The following is a 20,841-nucleotide window of genomic DNA, read 5'->3' as shown; positions in this document are numbered from 1 at the left end:
GTTTGCAGATCCTTGGACAATATTTAAATGGATCAACATCTTCTTTAGATCTTGTAGAAGAGTAATCCCTTAATGAAAACCTTGGTTTCTATTAATCTAGGAAACACCAACATGGACTTATCCATAATGGTTATCAATCCATCAATATCCAAAAAGTTTAACGATTCAACTATATGTCTAGCCATGCAATATTTCTTCTACGACATTGAATCTCGACCAAGAATATCTTCGAAACCTATAATATATAAAAACTAGAGACAATTGTTCAAACAATAAAAATTTACCATAAATAAAGAAGCTCAAACCTTCAACAAAGCTTGTATGTTCCTCTTTGTTCATCACCTAAATTCGTTGTGCTCTATTCTAAAGTCATTAAGACCACCACTTTAGATTAAGTGGTCCTCATAAACCCAAATTACTTAGATTAATTTCTTAATGGAGAGACACATAAATGGATTTGAACATAATGGGAGACCATGGCACATGGTATTCTATCCTCCACCCTTTAAACGTGAACTTTGAAACTCGAGAAATTTGGTGGAGTAGATCGTGTGTAAAATAGAGTGTACAGATAGTTGTCTGGTGGGCCCCGCAGCGACGATTCATATGAGATGATGCTATGCTCTGCTCCAACGGATACATTTTTCTTCGTTTACCACATAAAGTAAAGGTAGTTGCGATTTTATAAAACTGTCTTTTCCACTCCCTTTACTTTCTTTCCATTGGCTGTTGAAAGAACTCGTCAAGGCAGGTACCTACTAATCTCATTTCCTCCTCTCTAATTTCTTTTATGTCTACATTATCAGCTTTTTAAAGTCTATTATATTATTATTTAATTATGTCTTTTTATCAAAGTTTTAAGTTTCTTGCAATGCAATAAATAATAGATATTCTTGATAAAGTAGCTTTAAATTATGACAATAGAATAAAAGAAAAAAAAAGTGAGAATTTAACTTTGAGATGACATTTAAAAATATTTGAAAAAAACGAAAGGAAAGAATATTTCAGTTCTAAGAGATTTCCACAATCCATTTGGAAAGAATATTGTTGGGTGAGAAGGATTGCTACACCTCTATGATGTTCTTACTTCATTCAAGTATACAAATTGTAGATTACACTAATAGAATTATTATTTTATACATCTTACTTGACACAATTTAATTATTTTTTAGATCTTATTTTGTTTATACTCATGAGGTGAACTATCAAAATTTGGAAGTTGTCAACCTCATTCCAACACAACAAAAATTAAAACCACACATTCAACTCTCATGACGTCTTTAGCACTTCACTTCTTTGTTTACTACTATTCAAAGTTGGTCCCTATCAAAATTGACAAAATGACTTATATTTAATAACAATCCATAGGCAATGGCTTGCAGGGGGTTGTTGTCATCCCCAAAGAGATTAGTCTCAACCAAAGAGAGTCTTAGGTTGTCTCCCCCTTGTAAGACTTTGGCCTGGTTTTCATTTATAATAGTAACATGTCCTACTTAACCCATAATTACCAAAAGTATGTATGCTATCATTTTATTTTATTTTTATTATTTTGAAAACATAAGATAGATTTTGATAAAATAAATCAAATAACAAAATAAAAAGGGAACATGAGAGTAGTTTGACAGCTAGGCTAGGACAAATCGCTTCACGCAAGATTTTAGTCACATCATATCGAATTTTGGGTGATATGCGAGATTTGGAGCATTTCAAAACGAAGGAATAGATGGTCGAGCTCCATATATTTATGAAACATTTATTTGTCTCTTCATCGAGAAGATATTAGAGATTTGGAAATCTTTCTATAAATACTTGGCTTCGTTGAATACATTCGGTATTCTAAGGTGGTGTTTTGGGTAGGTTTTCAGATGGATCCCCCCATTAGGCTTATCTCTGACAAGAGGCAGATTGCCTTTTTAGGCATACTGACCAATAAGCACCTACTAGAAGTGATGAATCATTCCCACCATTTGTTCATTTATGAGATTAAGAGGATTTTGGGGGGGTGAATTCATTCGAGCAGACCATAGATACAGGGTAAACTCGGATCGGACATCCCTGCTTTCTTTCTAGCAACTGTCTTATGGATGGAAGAGAAGAAGCTCGTGGCTGAGGAGCTTCACAAAAGGGTATTAAAAAATGTCTACTTGGGTGACATTGATCGGGTGCTTCATAAAGTGGATGAGAATTTAACCATTCCCTATCCAAAGCATTACTTCCATGCTAGATTCATTGGGGAATTGGTTCCAAGATTTTCAGTGCTTGTTAACTATGAGATGCCTTTGCATATCAGATGACCCATTGTCCTAACGAGTCTTGAATTTCTCAAAAGACTTATGGGTTTCACTCCAGACGGTTTATTGGTCAATGTCATTGGTGATGCGGTGTATGAAGAGGAAGATTGGGTGGTGGAGTTTAAGAAGGATGAAGATATTGATGGTATGGGCAATGATGATTCGACTGATGCTGAACCAGACTTGGAGCTGAAGCCATGATTGCTGGACTGGCTCCAGATGAAGGAGTTCATCATACTCATGCTCCTGGAGTGGACAAGGTTGGTCCTTCTAACGCCCTTGTCTCTTGGGATTAATCTGTGTTTTGTTATATGTCTATGTTTATGCTTTGTTCTTTATGGCCTCCTATTCAGGGCATTTTGTCTTCTCTATTTTCATGGCCGAACTTTTGGCTTTTTCTGGTTGACATTTTGTTGGAAGCTCTGGCTCAATAGCAAGCTATGGTCTGTTGCAAGACATGGACCTCTAATCTGGACCCTTAATCAAGAAAAAAAAGGGGAAAGTGAGATTATAAAAAGATGCTAACAAGTACTAAAAGCATGGTAAGTTTTTATTTTATTTTATTGTTTTGAATTTATATTTATAAATAAGTGTGGCGAGTACTTAAAAAAAATATTTGTTACAATTCTTAAGTATTGTAGTTTTAAATTATTGTTATTTTAAAAATATATTATTTTAATCAATATTTATATTATATTAACTATGATTCATAAGTTGGCCTAGTGGTGGAGAAATTGTGTTCTTGAAAGTAAGGTTACAAGATCCTAAGTTGGTCTAGTGGTGAAGAACTTATGCTCTTGAAAGAGAGGTCACAAGGTCAAATTCCACAAATACAAAGAAAGAAATAAGATCACTAATGTTTAAATAATAAAAACATCCACAATACTTTTTTATTACCAACCTTACAAGAAACAAGATCACTAATGTTTAAATAATATTTTTTTATTACAATTTACAAGAAAAAAAATATCATTAATACTTAAATAATATTTAAATACACAAGATTAAATTCTCAATGAAATCCATCCATGCACATTGATATCATCCACCGTAAAAAAAAATCTCAATGAAATTCATGCACGTTTATATCATCCACCGTCAAACATTCACATTTTATATTTTTAATACCAAAACATGCCCAACAAGAAAACTAAAAAAATACTTAAAAATCCAAAACCATTATTTTCCAGAAAAAACCATTTATTTATTACCATATCATAGAACATTTCCACAGATTCCAGCTTGGCACACATTCTAAACATGGTTGCTAAAAGCGTAATCTCACACCTCCAAGAGGGCTAAAGACCCCACCAGAACGTGAAAACCACTCATACAATAAAAGAGTATATCCCTGTATTTCTACTTCTCAGCCCAATCCACGTACGCAAAACCCACTAACAGCCTACATTTCTAAAGAACCGAAATCACCCAAAGAGTCTACATCTCTGTAACAACTGCAACACCACACAAAGCTTTGATAATTATTTAGGGAAAAGGCAATCCAAAGACGATTTTATCAAATTGCGAGGACGAGCCCGGGCATCGATTCACCGTCAGATTTGCCCAATTCACTCTGCCACAGTGGCCGGCAAACAGAAGATTTTCCGGATGAGGAAGAAGGAGGGTTAAAATCTGTGACGACAAGGGAAGTATTGAAATACTCACGAACTTCTGTAGCTATCCCATTCTCCACAGTCCAGACGTGAACCCAGTACAGGGATTCACCCAGATAACCTTCCACAAATACCTTGTCGCCGACGGCGGTTAAAGTATCCGGGCGAAATGAGAAACCGGTGTGGTGAGAAAGGCCTGTGAGCAAGCGCATCAAATACTCACAGTCGGGAGGGCCGTGAAACCACCACTCCAAATCGGGGGCCAAAATGCTCTGCACTGCCCGTGCGTTACCTGAGCTTAGCGCATCGTACAGTTGGCGTATCGCCTCCTCGTTTTGGCTCTCCAGGGTTGGGGTTGAACTAGCCAGATCTTAAGCGGGGTTTCGATCCCGAGACCGGACCTGCAAAAGCAAAAGAGAAAGGAGAGAAAAGGGAAAATAATCAGACCGAAAAAATGCAAGACAAAGTGCCGCGTAATAGAAGAATGGGGGGCTCGGGGGGCTATTTATAGCATGTTCGGTTGCTGACGTGGCATTCAGAAGTTTCGTGAATTACACGACGAGGCCGGCTTTACCCTAAAAAAGTATCGCCCGATAGGAATGGAATATATTCCGAATTTGGATATGCTTGGGGGTGTTTTTTTGGACATACATGTTTATCCCCTTGGATTGCCGAAGAATCGGTGGAAAAACTTAAGATCAAAAAGAGTTTGGGATAATGTTCCATCATTCATTGTGGAATTTGTGCATGGGAGGGCACCAAAGTATTGGGTTCCTTGTGGTGGAGATCATCAATTTGGTAAAAGTTAACAATTATGGTAAGGGGTATTTATTCTCTCACATTTGTTTGGGTCACAATCTCCGTTTCATTTCTTATGATGTCAAAATCTTGCACTCAACAAGACTTGATCTTTGGTGGGTTTATTAGGAACCTTTCAACTTCACTAAGAGACAAAGAGCATATTGGCGTATTGGTTCCTTTTGACAAACATCAATAGACTAATAAAATATTTTTTATTAAAAAAATTAGCTAATAAAATAAAATGGTAGTTTTATTTGACTTTCAATGAATAAAATAAAAATTTATTAACTTTACGTAGAAATTTGAGGACATAAAAAGTATATGTTATATAAGAAACATTAACTAGCATATTTATATTTTGAAAAAATATATGAAAAAGAGTGGGAAGATATCATTATGGAGGCTAGGCTTCACATTTGAGCTATTTTAGTTTTACATTTAATTTTAATTTTAAACTGTAGACACATAAATTTGTCCACTTAATTAAATGAATATTTAGTATTTATTTGATTATTTAACCATCAATCAATAATTAATTATTTAATTAATTCATTTTAACCCTATTCTCCTATTAATTAAATAAATTATTCAATTTATTTGATTTAATTCACTTAACCAAATTCAGACCATAAATAAATCATATTTGTTTAATTAAATCCTCTCTCACATTTAGATAAATTAATATTTATTTAAATCCCCCAAAATCCCATCTCTCACATTTAAATAAATTAATATTTATTTAAATCACCTTTATCCTCCACCCAAATGCAAGTTGCATAACTATTTTAAATAAATAAATTATTTATTTAAAATCCTATTTATCCTCACCCACTTGAAACCTTTAATGGTTTCTCTTAAAGTCTTCAAACTTAATGGCTTCCTTCTAGAGTCTTCTCAAGCCTTTAATGGTTTCCCTTAAAGTCTTCAAACTAAATGGCTTCCTTCTAGAGTCTTCTTAAGCCTTTAATGGTTTCCCTTAAAGTTTTCAAACTTAAATGTTACTTTCTAGAGTCTTCTTAAGCCTTTAAAGGTTTCCCTTAAAGTCTTCAAGCATTTAATGCTTTATCTTCCTTTTTCTTATGTAAATAAATTAAGATTTATTTAAATAAAATCCAAATTTTACATTCACATTTAAATAAATTAATATTTATTTAAATATCTATCCAAATGCAAATTAAACCATTTAATTGAAATAAATGATTTTATTTTAATTGAAAATCCCAAAATTCTTCCCACTTGCATTCTCCTACAAAATCCACTTGCATGCCTAAATCCCTTCAAGATTCTTCTAATTCTTCTAATTAGCCTAATCCTATCATAATCATTATCACATTCCTAAATAAAAGGAAGTCACTTCTCAAAAACCTTCAAAGTCTCCGATAACCATTAAAGGCTTTATGTCTTCAAATGGTTAACCTCTAAAGTCTTCCAAACCATTAAAGGCCCTTACATAACCATTTATGGTTAACCCACCTTTTACCTTTGGTTAAAGACTTTCCTCTAACTTAACCATCATTTTGACTCATGGGTCTCTTCAAAGCATTTATTTATTTGACTAAGGTAACCATTTAACCCTTGCACATTCATTTATCCCTTGGATAAAAGGAATATCCATTAACCTAACCCTAACCCAACCCCCCCAGGGTAACCATCATGTCCCCTCAAACATTTAATGCTCCTTATCTCTCCTCTCAAGCCTCCTCATGGTGACACTTGTCAACATGGGATTGGGTTGAAAGTCTTGCATGGATTGAATATCTTTCAATCCTAGCCCTTGCTAAGATTGCTCAATCTTAACCCTTCATTTCCCCATTTCTTCTATAAATAGAACCTTTTTCCTCAAGCTAAGAAGGAAGCATTAGAGTGTTGTTGCTATATTGGTATTAGCATAGAGCTTTTGCATAGCATCACTACCTACACTTGCATAGCATTTGTTTATCACATCCAACCATCTTGATTCTCCATATATGGCATCCATGGCTAGTGCTAAAAGCTGAGAGCTACACTCATTTGGGACTTGGAGAGGGGAGAAACAAGGGAGAAGCATCAAAAGGCATCATGGAAGCATCTTAGGGAGGCTCTTCTCCTTTCTTTTGTTTTGTTAAAATTCTTTCATGCTTTTTGAAATCTCTTTTGATATGTTTGGAATGGTTTTTAGTTCTTTGTTTTGGTTTTATGGTTGAAACTAACTTATTAACATTGAACTTTGTTGTTGCCTTGTCCCCATTTCCATGACATCATAAACATTTCACTTAGGAGTGTAAGGCTAGAGTTTTACTTAAGAGAACTTAACCCTCACAATTTGACCGATTCCTTAAAGGTGTATGTAAACACTACATAATGCATTTTTAGATAGTAGAAATCCAAGTGATAAAATCCCCAATAATTCATATTTTGCTAGATTAAATCAGTAAGTTCCATATTAGGTCCACGTGTAGGTTCAAATTTGCACTTACAGTGATCATTTGTATGCCCTCATAGTTAATCAAGAGAGAAAACTACTAATTTTGTAGAATATGAGAGCTTCATATGAGCTAATTCAATGTAGTAGGATATTCATCGTCTTCCAAATATAACTACTTGGGATGAGTATTTGACAAACATTTCAAGTTTATTTTGTGATTCCTATCTTGTAGATTTGGAGGACACTATTAAGGATATTCATCTCCTCTTTTATATTTCTTGCCATGGAGTTGCATCACATTTTTTAGATTTGGAGGAACCTTTAGACCCTCTTATTCTTTGTCCACATAATCATTTGTTGGTGCTTAGCGGGTGAACCCACAATAGTGGGTTAAACTTTTTTGCCAACTTTGACACTTCAATTTTTATTTTCAGAAAAAACCTCACATTCAGACACTTATTACTGCTAAATCATAATGAATTTGCAGATGATGTGAACTAGTGATTTGTGATATTTTGTGTGTAGATTCTAAATATATTTTTTTGAAATTTTTTTAAATCAATTTATTTTCATTTTTCTATCTCCCTCAAAAACTAGTTTTTTACAAAAAAATTACATTTTCAAAGAGTGTTACTCATTTGGTATAACATAATTTTTTTTCTAAAATAGATATGAATGTGATTCTTTTGAATTTACTTTTGTGACATCCATATCGAATGTTTTCAATTGGTCTCATAACACTATCTTCAATATTTCATATTTTATTAAGTTTTGAAGTCGAGTTAATTGTAATTTTGACATGTGTTCATTTGGTTGATCATAACTTGTTGTGTATGTATCCAAATTCAATTTATTTTTTTTGTTGGAAAGAGGACTTCAATACCTAGTGCACAAATATTTTTCAAATTTTTTTTTTCACTTGTTTACTATTTTTCCATAACCGTTGAACTTGAAAGTTGATGTTCGGTATGAAACCTATTTTTAGTTAATCTAAAAAAAATTCATAATAAACTCTTATATATTAAAATAATAGTCATTAGAAATCTTGCTTCGAGTACTACTATCATGCATTTGGGTTTGTCAAAATTCGTCCATTTGAGCCCCCAATTTGAGCTTCGAAGGCCAAAAATCTGCAGAAACCATGATAGGTTTGGGGGGAGTCCAAAACCAAGCACATTCAATAGAACATATGTTCTATCGAAGGGGGTTCGATCAAACCCACCTTCTATCGAACCCGCTAATGCGAATTCTGTATTTTATGCCTTTTTAGGTTTGATTAGAAGTGGGTTTCAATCGAATGTGTTTTTTACATTCGATCGAAAGGGGGTTTCGATAGAACATGGCTAAAATCAAGTTTTGGACAAAAGAGTCAATTTTTTTCATCCGAAAAAGTGTAACCCACTATTGTGGGTTCACCCTAGCATTGGCTTGGAGACTCTTGAGCATCATTTGGATGAGCCATTTTCATCTCTAAATTCTATTATAAATTTATCTCTACTAGATTTTGGATTGCCATCTTCATCACTATGGCTTGGTACACCTAAATTGTAGTGGCAACTTTCAACATTGGTATGGAGACACGTGAGAAAAGTTTGGAGACATTATACATTTTGACCTTTATTCTTTTATATTTCTTTCAAAAATGGGAAGACATCTTGCATGCATCTATGGTTTTGATTCTTCCTAGGGGGGGATGTTATTTGATAATCATGGACTATCTTCTACATCCAATTTCAAGCATCTATAGGACTCTACATTAGAGGGGTGTACATGGTTTCTCTTCTTCTCTCTTATGAGGGGAATGTTTCGTCACATGAGGTTTTATCCTTTTCATACTTTTGAGAGAATTAAATGCATTTTCTCTCTTTTGAGGAGTTTTATCCCACCAGGTTTTGTCTTCTTCTCTATTTGTAAGAGATTATTTTGTACATGGGTTCCTATGATGGCCTAGTAGCCAAGACCCATCGTTACATCATTACATGTTTGCATCATTATAGTTCACCTTCTAAGTCCCATTCAAACATGTTTATTAAGTTTACTTAAGGTCCACATATGATGCATATCCTATTATGTCTCATATCACAAGATTCACTTGTCATAGTCATGTGTGTCTTATGTATCACCTTGGCCTATATAGCCAATGGTCTCTTATAAAAAATATGATTATACATATATTATATTTACATTTTTGGATAGAAATGGAGTTTATTCTTGTCATATTGGTCTTCTAAGTACTTTGTGCTTTTCATTAAGCCTTTAGATCCTGGGTGGATATCTTCAAAATCAAATCCTACACTATTCCCGCATTTAGTGTTCACTTCAATTTTACTTCCATCAATGTTTCATCCACATCCCTTTTAGGATAACGTGACATTAACCTTGCGATCCTAAATCATTTTCATGTGTCTCTGTGATCCTTACAATGTGTACTTGGACACCTAAGGACATGTGAAATAAAAATATTTAATATTTTCTTATCACAAGTTATAAATGTATTCTTAGAGGTGGATTAATCATTAGTGGCAGTTACAAAAGCATATTGAAAGAATATTCCTTTTGGGCATCCCCTTTGAACGTGGGTCACAGTTGGACTTGCATCCCTATGCAATTTGATATGTCATTTGAATGTTATGTTGAGTGGGACACCCAAGTTTGCATGTTGTCCATGTTAGCCATCAAAGCCATTAGAGAGTAATGGATCACCCACTATTGACCATGTGATCATTTATGATTATCTTACTATGTTATATAATTTCCAAGATCCCAAGGTGCATGGTTTTTGCAGTTGGATTTGACCTTGTTTTGAGATTCCATAATGGTATTTTCATCTTTTCTCTTTTATAAATTTGGTACTTGAGTTAGTAGAAGTTAAGTTGTTTTTTAGGTTGTTGAAGTAATGAAGTGTTGAACTAAAATATAGTAAAAGAGAGATGTTATATTGACGTGTACAACTCTTTTGAAGGATTAATATAGGTGTTGAATCTTTTTTATTGGTTTTTTTCTTGAAAGGGTTTCTCCATGTAAATTATGCATCCCTAGTGGTATTGATTACTTTTTGCATTATTGTTTAATGTGCCATCGCAAAATCTCTATGGATAATCTTAGATAATAACTATTTTATTATTTTCATACACTTTGTTTAATTTATATTATAGTAGTTTCACCTTAATTTTTAACATTCAGTATCAGAGCTAACAATTCTATTGAGAGAGGGATGCCTTTCTCTTGAGTGTTAAAGGTTTTATGCTTGTAGTGGGAGTTTTTGCATTATGGGTTTTGTAGAATTGTGAGAAAATTGCATGCCATGGCTTATGCCTCTAATCTAGATGTTGAGAATTTAAATGGATCTAAGTATGAGACGTGAAAATTGAAGATGGAATATCTCCCAAAAGAAAGAGATAATTGGTTAGTAGTTTCTTATAATATAAATCCATCTAGAATGTTTGATGAATATTGGTTGAATCTTGACAAGAAGGAACGAGGAAACATATGGTTGTGTCTTGTAGAATATATCGTCTTGAATGTTTATGAGGAATCTACCACATGTAATTTGTGGAAGAGGATATGTGATATTTACCAAGCCAAAAGTATTACTAATAAACTTTGTATCTCAAATTACAGTTATATATATTAAAATAAAGGATGGCGATTTTGTTGTAGGCCATTTAAATGATTTTAACTTGCTTTTAAGTCAAATTGCATCTATATATGTTAAGCTAGAAGAGGAAGCTAAATACATCTTGTTACTTTGTTTTTTACCCAAATCTTTGGAAAATCTAATTGTTTCTATCAATGGAAAAGGTCCAAAGCCAAAGATTGATAATTTCATTGCTACACTTCTCACAAAACAAATGAGAATGAATTTCATGAATGTTGGCTCCTTAGATGCATTACATGTGTGACCTAGAAATTTTAAAGAGAAAAGAGGTCCTAAAGGGGACAAGAAGAAGGATAAGTCAAAGGGATCAAGAATAAAAAGTGTTGGAATTATGGTATAAGAGCCTGACATGTAAAGAAGGAATGTAAAAACAAGAAAAAGAGTACAAATTCCTCCATGAAAAAATCCTTATATGACAGTGATAATGATGCTTTATTTACTTTAGCCAACACTAAATTGTTAATGGTGCTTGGCTTATTGGTTCAAGTTGCTTATACCATATGAATCCTCAAAAGGAGTGGTTTTTTACATAAATAACCTATGATGGAGGAGGAGTTCCTTTGGTGATAACAAAACTAAATGGATTGTTGGTAAGGGAAAGATAACGTTGTGTTTTAATGTTGGAAGGTTTAAAACCCTAGATGATGTTTTACATATACCAATGCTTACAAGAAATTTACTTTTGTATTCGAGTTGAATGATTAAAGAATGTATGTGATATTTAAGAATTCCAATCATAGGTTGGTTAGAGATAATTTGGTGGTAAAGGCTAAAGAATCTCAAATTGGAACATTCTTTAAGCTTAATGCCTCTACATTTTATAATTATTCTATTATGTTTTCTATTGAAAATGCATGTATGTTGTGGAACCATAAATTGGGTCAAAAAAGTGAAAAACATCTGAGGACCATACTTAATAAAAGTTGGTTGATGATCATTCTAATTATTCTATTGGTAAAAATAACTTCTATAAGCATTACGTGTTTGAAAAAAAAGATCATCATTTCTTAATGGGACTACAAAGTTAAGAGATTATTAAAGATCATTCACTTGAATGTGCTTAAACTAATAGATGTTGAATCTTTTAGAAAATCTCAAAATTATGTTACATTTATTGATGATGTCTCAAGTTACACTTGAATTTATTTTATGCATGTTAAATATGAAGTTTTCACTAAGTTTAAAGAACTTAAAACCTTGGTTGAGAAATCATGAACAAATTATAAGATAAGGGTGTTAAGATATGATAATGGCATTAAATATTATTATATAAAATTTGATGAGTTTTGTAAGGATGCAGATAGACTACTCTTTTTACTCCCCAACAAAATGGGGTACTAGAAAGATTGAACCAAACCTTGATGGAAAGAGTTAGAAGGATGTTGAGTGGTGTGATGCTTGATAAATAAATTTTGTCTAAAGCTATAAGTACTACTTTTTATTTGATTAATGAATCTCCTTGTTCAAATATTGTTGATAAAACTCAAGTTATAAATTTTGGATAGGTAGAAAGCTTAATGTTCCACATTTAAGGGTCTTTGGTTATGAGTCTTATGTTCATGTACCTCGAGAAAAGTGATCCAAACTAGATTCAAAAGCTCATAAATGCATCTTTGTAAGTTACATTGGGAATATATAATAGGTTATGAGCTTTGGAATCCTCTAACCCAAGAAATAGTTTATTCTAGATTTATGATTTTTAGGGGTTTTAAACCTTATTTAATCAAGTAGATCAATCAAAGGAGAAAAAAAGGACTAAAATAGTGCATTTTGAGATTAAAAAATAAAAAAGAAAAAAGATGCACATGTGGAAGAATAATCAAATAGATTAGAGGATGGAGAAAAAGAAGAGGGTTCAAAGAGTTCAAAAGTTGTGCAAGATGAGCATACAAAAGAATGAGTATCTAGTCCATTAAGTTCCCACTTTAAGAAGGTCCAAAAGACAAAAAAAGAATTAGTCAACAGGTATAGACCACTAATTTTTTTTGTTTATTTACATTGTAAAATATTGACAATGAACCTAGATCTTTCAAGGAGGCTCTCTCTTCAGAGGAAAGTGACTCTTGGATAAAGGTCATGCAAGAGGAGATAATGGCTTTAGATTGTTGTGTTTCTTAGGATCTTGTTAGTTTGCCTAAAAGAAGAAATCACATTGGTTGCAAGTGAGTATTCAAAAATAAATTCAGTGTACACAATCATTTAGAGTAGTATGAGGCTAGACTAGTGGCCAAGGGCCACTCCTAGAGAGTGGAGTTTGATTTTGGTAAATTTTCTCTCTTGTTCCTAAGTTGTCTTCTATTAGATTCCTTTTATCCATTTTTTTCCCATGGGGTTCTTGAGGAAGATATTTATATGTGACATTCTAATGGTTTTCTTGTAAAAGAAAAAGAACACTTGGTTTATTAGTTAAAACAATCATTTTATGGTCTAAAACAATCACCCAGGATGATAGCAAAAGTTTAATGGCTTTGAATTGAAGTTGGGTTTTATTAGGATTAAGGTGGATAATTACATTTTTATTAATATTATTAATGATCAAGTATTGATTATTGTCTTTTATGTTGATGACATGTTGTTTATGAGTAACAATAAGGTGGTGATTATGGAGCTCAAGGCTCGAATTTCTAGAATATTTGATATGAAAGACTTGAGGAATACTAAATATATTATTTGGATGGAAATAAGAAAGGATTTGATGCATATAAATATTTGGTTAAGTCAAAATAAGTATGTTATGACATTTCACAAAGATTTAATATGCAAACTATAAGAGAATACATATTTTGCTTTTTGTTGGTACTAAACTTAGTAGAAATGTTTCCTAATGTTGATGATGATTTTGAATATATGTCTAAGGTTTTTTATGATAGTGTTGTTGATAGTTTGATGTATGAAATGGTTTTCACTAGACCATATATTTCCCAAGTAGTGGGAGTTTTGTATAAGTTTATGATTTTATTTGGTAGAGAGTATCGTACTTTTGTTAAAAGGGTATCTAAATATTTATGAGAAACTTCTAATTACTATTTGGTTTATTGTGGCAATGATGATGTGGTTAATTCATTAGACATTTAAGGTTTTATTGATGCAAATTGGGTAAGTGACTTGGATATTCAAAGGTCCCCTATTGGTTATGTTTTCTCTCCATTTGGAGGTACATTAAGTTGGAGGAGTAAAAGATAGCCTAGAATTGCTTTTTCCACCACAAAAGTAGCGTATATGACTACTACACATGCCTCTAAGGAGGAAATATGCCATCATTGATTTGGATATGTGAGATAGAAATATTTAATAGCTATTTACTTATGAAAAAAATGTAATTGCCATCATTGAGTTGGATCTAGTCATTAGTGGCGATTACAAAGCACAATATTTCTTTTTGGCATCTACTTTGGGAGTGGGGTATAGTTGGATTTGCATATCTATGCATGTTTATATATGTCATTTTCATTTTATACTAATTGGTGTGCCCAATTTTTCATGTATAAGTTGTGTTGCTCGTTGGAGTTCTCAAAGAGAAATGGAGAACTTGGTATTGACCAAGTTTGATTCATTGTGGGTTGCGTGCCCACGTGAAGGCCATGTGATCGTTCATGTTTTTTTTACATTGTTTACAAGAGTTCCAATTGGCGGAGAATATGGTTTTGTAGGTGAATTTTACCCTTGTTCTGAGATGCCAAAATTGTATTCCAATCCTTTCTCTTCTATAAATTGGGTACATTTGTTAGTAGAAGTTAGTTGTTTTGCAAGTTGTTAAACTAACAAAGTGTTTCTTTAATATTGTCAGAGAGATGTTGAATTAATGTAGTCTTTTGAAGAATTAATGCAAGCATTGGATCTCTTTGAATGTGGAGTTTTTCTTGGAAGGGTTTCTCCATGAAAAAAATTTCACTTGTGGTATTGCTTATTTTTTATATTATTGTTGGATGTGCCATTTTATAATCTTTCTCGTTAATCTTGGATTAAAAAACTCTCTTTAGATTTGCATAGACTTTGTTGAGGTTAATATTGTAGTAGTTTCACCTTGATTTACAAAAATCTCATCCTTTCACACATATGTTGGATATTGGTTGATATGTTGTCATTGATGTCAACATATGTGGAAATTGTTAATGTGTAGATTGTTGGACATTTTTTTGTGTATTCCAGTGTTTTGGTTTGATTGGATGAGCTAGTTTATCATGTGGGTTACAAATGAAATGATGAGGTTTAAAAGGTTTCTGGTATGTTGTCTGTAGATGGTTCATTCCCATTTACAAAGGTCTGCATGATGATTTGATAAGTTATGAGATCCGATACTACGGATGTTATGCAGTTATTCATGTTATTTGGTATTCTGATTTGTGCTTCGTATTGCTCCAAAATTGATATATCTTTGGTTGTGGATGTGTGGGATGTATTCTAGACATTGATGTGTGTCTTTAGTTCGAGTGGTTCATGATCTGGAGGTCCGCAAGCAAATCTTTTAGTTTAACAGTCAATTATGTTGATGTTGTTATGCTCTGGTAGAGAAATGATGATGGTTTTGGTAATTCGAGTTATTGCATTTGTTGTGATGCAATTCACGTTGCTTGTGAATATCTCTAGATCGGGTTCTATGCATATTGGAGGTCTCCATTGATTATTGTGCATGTTATCAAAGATTTTCCTTGTCCGGTGATGTTCTTCATGTTATGTGACATTCTTGATGATTGTAGTGTGTTCCAGATGATCAAGGCATACTTTTTGAAGGTGTTCTATATTTGTGGTATTGATTTGGGTCCAGACTATGTCTTAGTTGACATTGTTTTGGTCTGCATGTATTCTTGTAGCCTGTGAGGATATTATTTTGTAATTTGTATTGAGGGTTTAACCAATCTTGAAATATGAGTTGAAGGTTTGTATAAATATATGTAATAATCATGTAAGATGTATCTCTGCGAGTGTCTGCATTGTATATGAGAGTATATGATTGAATTGGATGTGCGAAGAAGTGATCTGATCTCTCGAAAGTGTGAAGAAGAGAAGTGTTGCAGACCAGACTGTGTGCTTAACCTGAACTGTTCTCAAGCATATGGAGATGTTATTTTCAAAGTTCATGTAATCCAAATTGTAGTCTGAATGTCTTTGTAAGTTATTGAGAATTCCTATAAGACAGTGAGCCTTCCCTTAAGGTTGTAGCCTTTCTGGGTTTCTTATCTTGAGCAGTGAGCTCTAGGCAGTATTCCTGAATGCATGTGCATTCCCATTTCAATATTCACATTTACTCCTAACAAGGTATTATCTTATTGTGGGTAGGTTCCCACCGTGGTTTTTCCGTTAACCAGGTTTTCCACGTCAAAAATATGTGCGTTATGTATTTTATTGATGTGGTGTTGTTTCATGCTTTAACTATTAATTATCATATTTGTTTTGTGGTTTAAGTTGCAGTCGTAGACACCTAAAATTGTCTTGTCTAATTAAATAAATATCTTTATTTATTTAATTATCTTAAGCCTAATTCTTCTATTAATTAAATAAATCTTTATTTATTTAATTAATTCATTTATCCTCTTCTAGCCTTATTTCTCATTTAAATAAATACATTTATTTATTTAATTACCCTTTTCCTAAATTAAATAAATACTTTTATTTATTTAATCGATCCCACTTCTTCTATTAATTAAATAAATCTTTATTTATTTAATTAATTCATTATCTTTTTCCACCTATGACACATGCCATTCATCTCTTAATTCATACACTACCTACCCTCTCATTATTTTCTTATTTCCTCTACCTACCCTTTAATTATAGCCGACCATTTATCTTTTACACCTCTCAATCTTATCCCTCCATTTCTTATGGTGTCTTATATATAAGGAGATGCTTCCTTCATTATCAAACCCCCGCTGACTACCCGACTATGCATCCCAACATTCAAATTTTCATATGCGATCAAGCCTACTTGCAACCACATTTTTGTTCTTTGTTGAGCTCTTGTGCACATATAACATCTGAGAGCAAATATATCAAGCAAGACCAATGGAGATAGGAAGAATGGAGATCCAAACCATATTGGACATGTGATGGTATAATCTTTGTGATTTCATTTGATTTGCATTGTCTTAGGTAATCTTCATATGTTATGGTGGATCTTTGTTGTTGTTAGGCTAGGGTTTTGTGGTTGAATTCATTTAGTCTTTCACTATTGTTGTTTCCACTTTTCACCATATACATTTTGGCACGCCTAGTGGGACTCTTGTCCCTTTTTTTGCATTTAACATCTTTTGTTGCAAATTTTGTTGTTAAAGTTGCACATCTAACATTTTCGACAACATTTCGACATTTTCGCATTTTGAGATCGCGTTTTTGATTTTCTGCCGCGTCTGTGACATTTGGGATTGCGTCTGCGTCTTCAACAATATTTTTACTTTTTTGTAGATCACAGTGCCGCATCTGTGTTCCCTAATCACGTATGTGAATCACTCAGCCGCGGCTATGTTCCCCAGGCGCGCCTGTGTCTAGAAGACGCGTCTATGTCGAATCTAGGCGCGTTTGCGTATTTCTGTAGTGTTTGTGTTAGTGATAACCGCGTTTGTGATTCAACTTTTTCATTTTGGTTTCTTGTGATTCAGTTTTTGGTCATTTGGATTTCAGATCTGGTCTAAATTGAGCTAACATCTTTTGATCTAGCTAACGAAATTGGTGCAGCTTGTTTTGAAAGCAAAATCGTTTTGTCGAAGGCCCCTATTTCACAAAGTCTTTTGGATCTAAAATTTACCTAACTTGTGTGCTTGCAGGAAGGGGTGATCATTTGAAACAATCCAAACTACTAACAAATCTTTGTTGCAGGATCTTGACAAAGGTTTTCTTCTGGATCTTTATTGTGTGCCTTGTTTTCATAGACTAGCAAACACTTCAATTGGTGCACTAAAATTGAACCAATGTCTTTTGTGTCTTGAGCAATAGGCTCTTTTTGTTTAATCTTTAGAGGGCCTGTCTCCCCATGTGGTCATTAGGACTACTAGTGAGGAGAGAACGACCCAAGTGGTAGCGAGGAAAAGCCATCCTCTTCCGAACCACTATAAACAACTGTATTCATGGTGAAAACCATGGATAACGTGTGCTGATTAGTTCATACCGACACCATGTCTCCCCATAAACCCGTTTGATCAAATTTATTTGATCAGTTGTAGGGCGCAACCCCTACCGGCTGGGAGCCTTCTGTATTTACAGAGCTAAAAGTGTCGCATGTATGGCCACATGAGCGGATGCCCTTACTAGCACCTTTTTGTTTTAGAAGCCAAAATCTTTCTAGTTGTTGGGGCTAGAGGTCAGACCTCTGGAGCAACCCACACACATACGTTCTTAGTAGAGATACAAAGTTCACCACAGGGAGTTTTCGTGGGGACTGATGCTTGGTTGCCCTGAGAAGTGAGTGCCGAGGGTGGAGCCAGTGGGGTCAAGCATCTAAGTATCCGCTTTGAATAGCGTAGCCTCAGGGGAAACCCCATGTGGGATCAACAACTATTGTCCTAGCCAACCATAAGAATTGTGCTTGTCTTATTTTGAACTATCAAACATTCAAGACCAAGCATCAAAACATTGTGTCTTTTGTGTCTTCAAGTGTATGCAAAACAATTTTACATCAAACAACACACTTTTCTTTGAGTCATTTTTGAGTCTAAACACTTGCAAACATTGAGTCCTCATCAACATTGTGTCCACTTGTCACGAAAAATAGTCAAAAAATTCAGATTGGGTCACAACAAAACAACTTCACGAATTGGAAAAATTGCACCCAGTTTTCAGAAACGCGTCTGTGTCTGACAGAACCATGTCTGTGTCATCTAACCGCGTCTGTGAAGGGAAGAAACACGTTTGTGTTCTCTTGAGAAACATTTCATTTACAAAATCCTAGAAATGCGTCTGTGTCTGATAGAACCACGTCTGTGTCATTTAAGTGCGTCTGTGAAGTATACAGGCACTTTTGTGTTCAGAATTGGAAAAAATTATAGTCCAACAAACAAGAACAGTTAGTTTCAGACTTATTGAGCTTCCTAGGTTATCTCTTCGGGTTTTCATCTAGCATTCAACCTGTCTTTGGGTCTCACAAAGTCCATCATTGCTTTACACCTTGCATTACATTCACATTTGTCTAAACTTGAGTCAAAAGGTCACTTGCTTGTCCTCATCATACTTTGTCAACACATTACATACAACAACATTTTGCTAAGTGGTCCCTCATCAAGGTCTATCACCTTTGGGTCTCATTTGGTCTTACTTAGAGTCAAGGTCAACTTACCTCATCAAGAGAAACTATCATCTCTTTGGAAGTCACACCTACTCTACTACATACATACTCGGTCTTACACTTTGGACATTGCAAGTACACCTGAGATTCATTAACATTCTATCCAACTCTTGGTCTTCCATACTCTTTTCTAGTCTCACACATCTTGGTCAATACCTAGTTCATGGTTGAAACCCATTCCCAAAAATCTAGGAGAGAAGCTAAAGAGGCTAAAGAGTCCGCAAACATGAGTTCCTATGAGTATGACAATGATATCTTTTTTAATTCTGATCATACTACATTACCTGACATGGATGCTTATAGAAACATTCCAAATGTTGAGAACATGGACAATATAAACAACAATGATACACACAATGACAATATGGACAACATTTCAGTACATTCAACAGAAGTGGAAGACTCCATTATGGATCCTCGTTTTAATCGATTGGTTGAGGAAATAATGAGGAGAGATAGACAATATTTCTTACAAGTGATGGCACAAAGTGGAGCCAAGATCCCTCATGATTTTTACATGTCTCAAATAATGGAAAACCAACCTTTGCAACAACCTCACCTCAACATGGATCAAAGGAGGCCTAATAGTGGAGGCAATAGAGGACCACATCTTGTGCCTGAATCACCATCATCTTTGTTTCAAAAACCAGAGGTCCCATACACACATTTTCAAGCATATGATACTCACCTTCGCAGACCATTATGGAAGTCTTATGCAGAAAAATATACTCAATCACATGCCAATTCTAAGGACCAACCACCAAAGCAATTGGATATCCAAAGGCATGTTCAAAATTTGGACACAAGGAAACCCCGCGTCAAATTTAGGGGTAGCACATTAAAACAAACTCATGACATGCTTGTAGAGTATGGTATACATGGACAAAACAAATATTCCATTCCTCATCATGACTCTATACCAAGTGGTCCTTATACACAACACCATTATAGACCTCCTCCATATGAACATGTGTATGATCAATACCATCCATATATGCAACATGCTCCTCCTCCACCCGGTGCCTCAAGTATGGGATATGGTTCAAGAAGTCGATCTCCACCTAAGAACAATTTGGAACAGCAAATCAAGGACTTACAAAAGAAAATGGAGGACATAAATACACCGAAGCCAACTTACACAATGAGAGGCATATGTCCCTATCCATTTGACAAAAGTATTCCAATACCTCCATTTCCTACACATTTCATGACACCTAAGTTCGATAAGTACAAAGGAAAAGGGGATCCTAAGGCACATATAAGACAGTTTTTCACAACTTGCATTGAGGTAGTAGCAGAAGAGACATATTTGATGAGATTATTCCCACAGAGCTTAGGTGATCAAGTTATGGAATGGTTCTCCCAACTCCCACTTGGAATTAAGTCATGGGGTGACTTAGCAGAGGCATTTATCCAACATCTCATACAACATAGAGACAGACATATCAATCACTACCTTGTGCAATACCAAACAAAAGGATGGAGATTTTTTTTCATCATTTTTACAAAGGTGGAGGAATCTAGCCAGCAGATGCTCTTGTGAAATTCCACAAAAACAAATGGTAGAGATTTTCACCCAAAATGTTAACAAAGACATTGGTTATGACTTAAGAAAAGCTTGTTTGTCGACATTCAAGGACATCATTGAAAAAGGCTTAGCAACAGAGAAGGTCCCAATTGAACAAGGAGTCATTAAAATATTCAAGGAAAACAAAGAGGACTATAAAGGAAAAGACAAGCCAATATTTTGGAATAAAAACAAGAACACAGTCAATGATGGTGTTGTGGATGCCAATACA

At 34.2% G+C, this 20,841-nt stretch overlaps 1 protein-coding gene across 1 annotated transcript in view; it reads right to left on the bottom strand.

Annotated features, from left to right (window-relative positions):
- Nucleotides 1-3,470: 3,470 nt before the first annotated feature.
- Nucleotides 3,471-20,841, bottom strand: part of LOC131067511 (wound-induced protein 1) — a 67,141-nt gene continuing 49,770 nt past the window's right edge. The window contains exon 2 of the mRNA XM_058002573.2: nucleotides 3,471-4,274. Coding sequence (XP_057858556.2) covers nucleotides 3,808-4,274 — 467 coding nt within the window. The 3' untranslated portion in view covers nucleotides 3,471-3,807. The remainder of the gene's footprint in view (nucleotides 4,275-20,841) is intronic.

This window comes from Cryptomeria japonica, chromosome 7 (assembly GCF_030272615.1).
Source record: "Cryptomeria japonica chromosome 7, Sugi_1.0, whole genome shotgun sequence".
Taxonomy (NCBI): domain Eukaryota; kingdom Viridiplantae; phylum Streptophyta; class Pinopsida; order Cupressales; family Cupressaceae; genus Cryptomeria; species Cryptomeria japonica.
The sequence above is the reverse complement of the archived record's forward strand: the minus strand, read 5'-3'. Positions and strand labels throughout refer to the sequence as shown.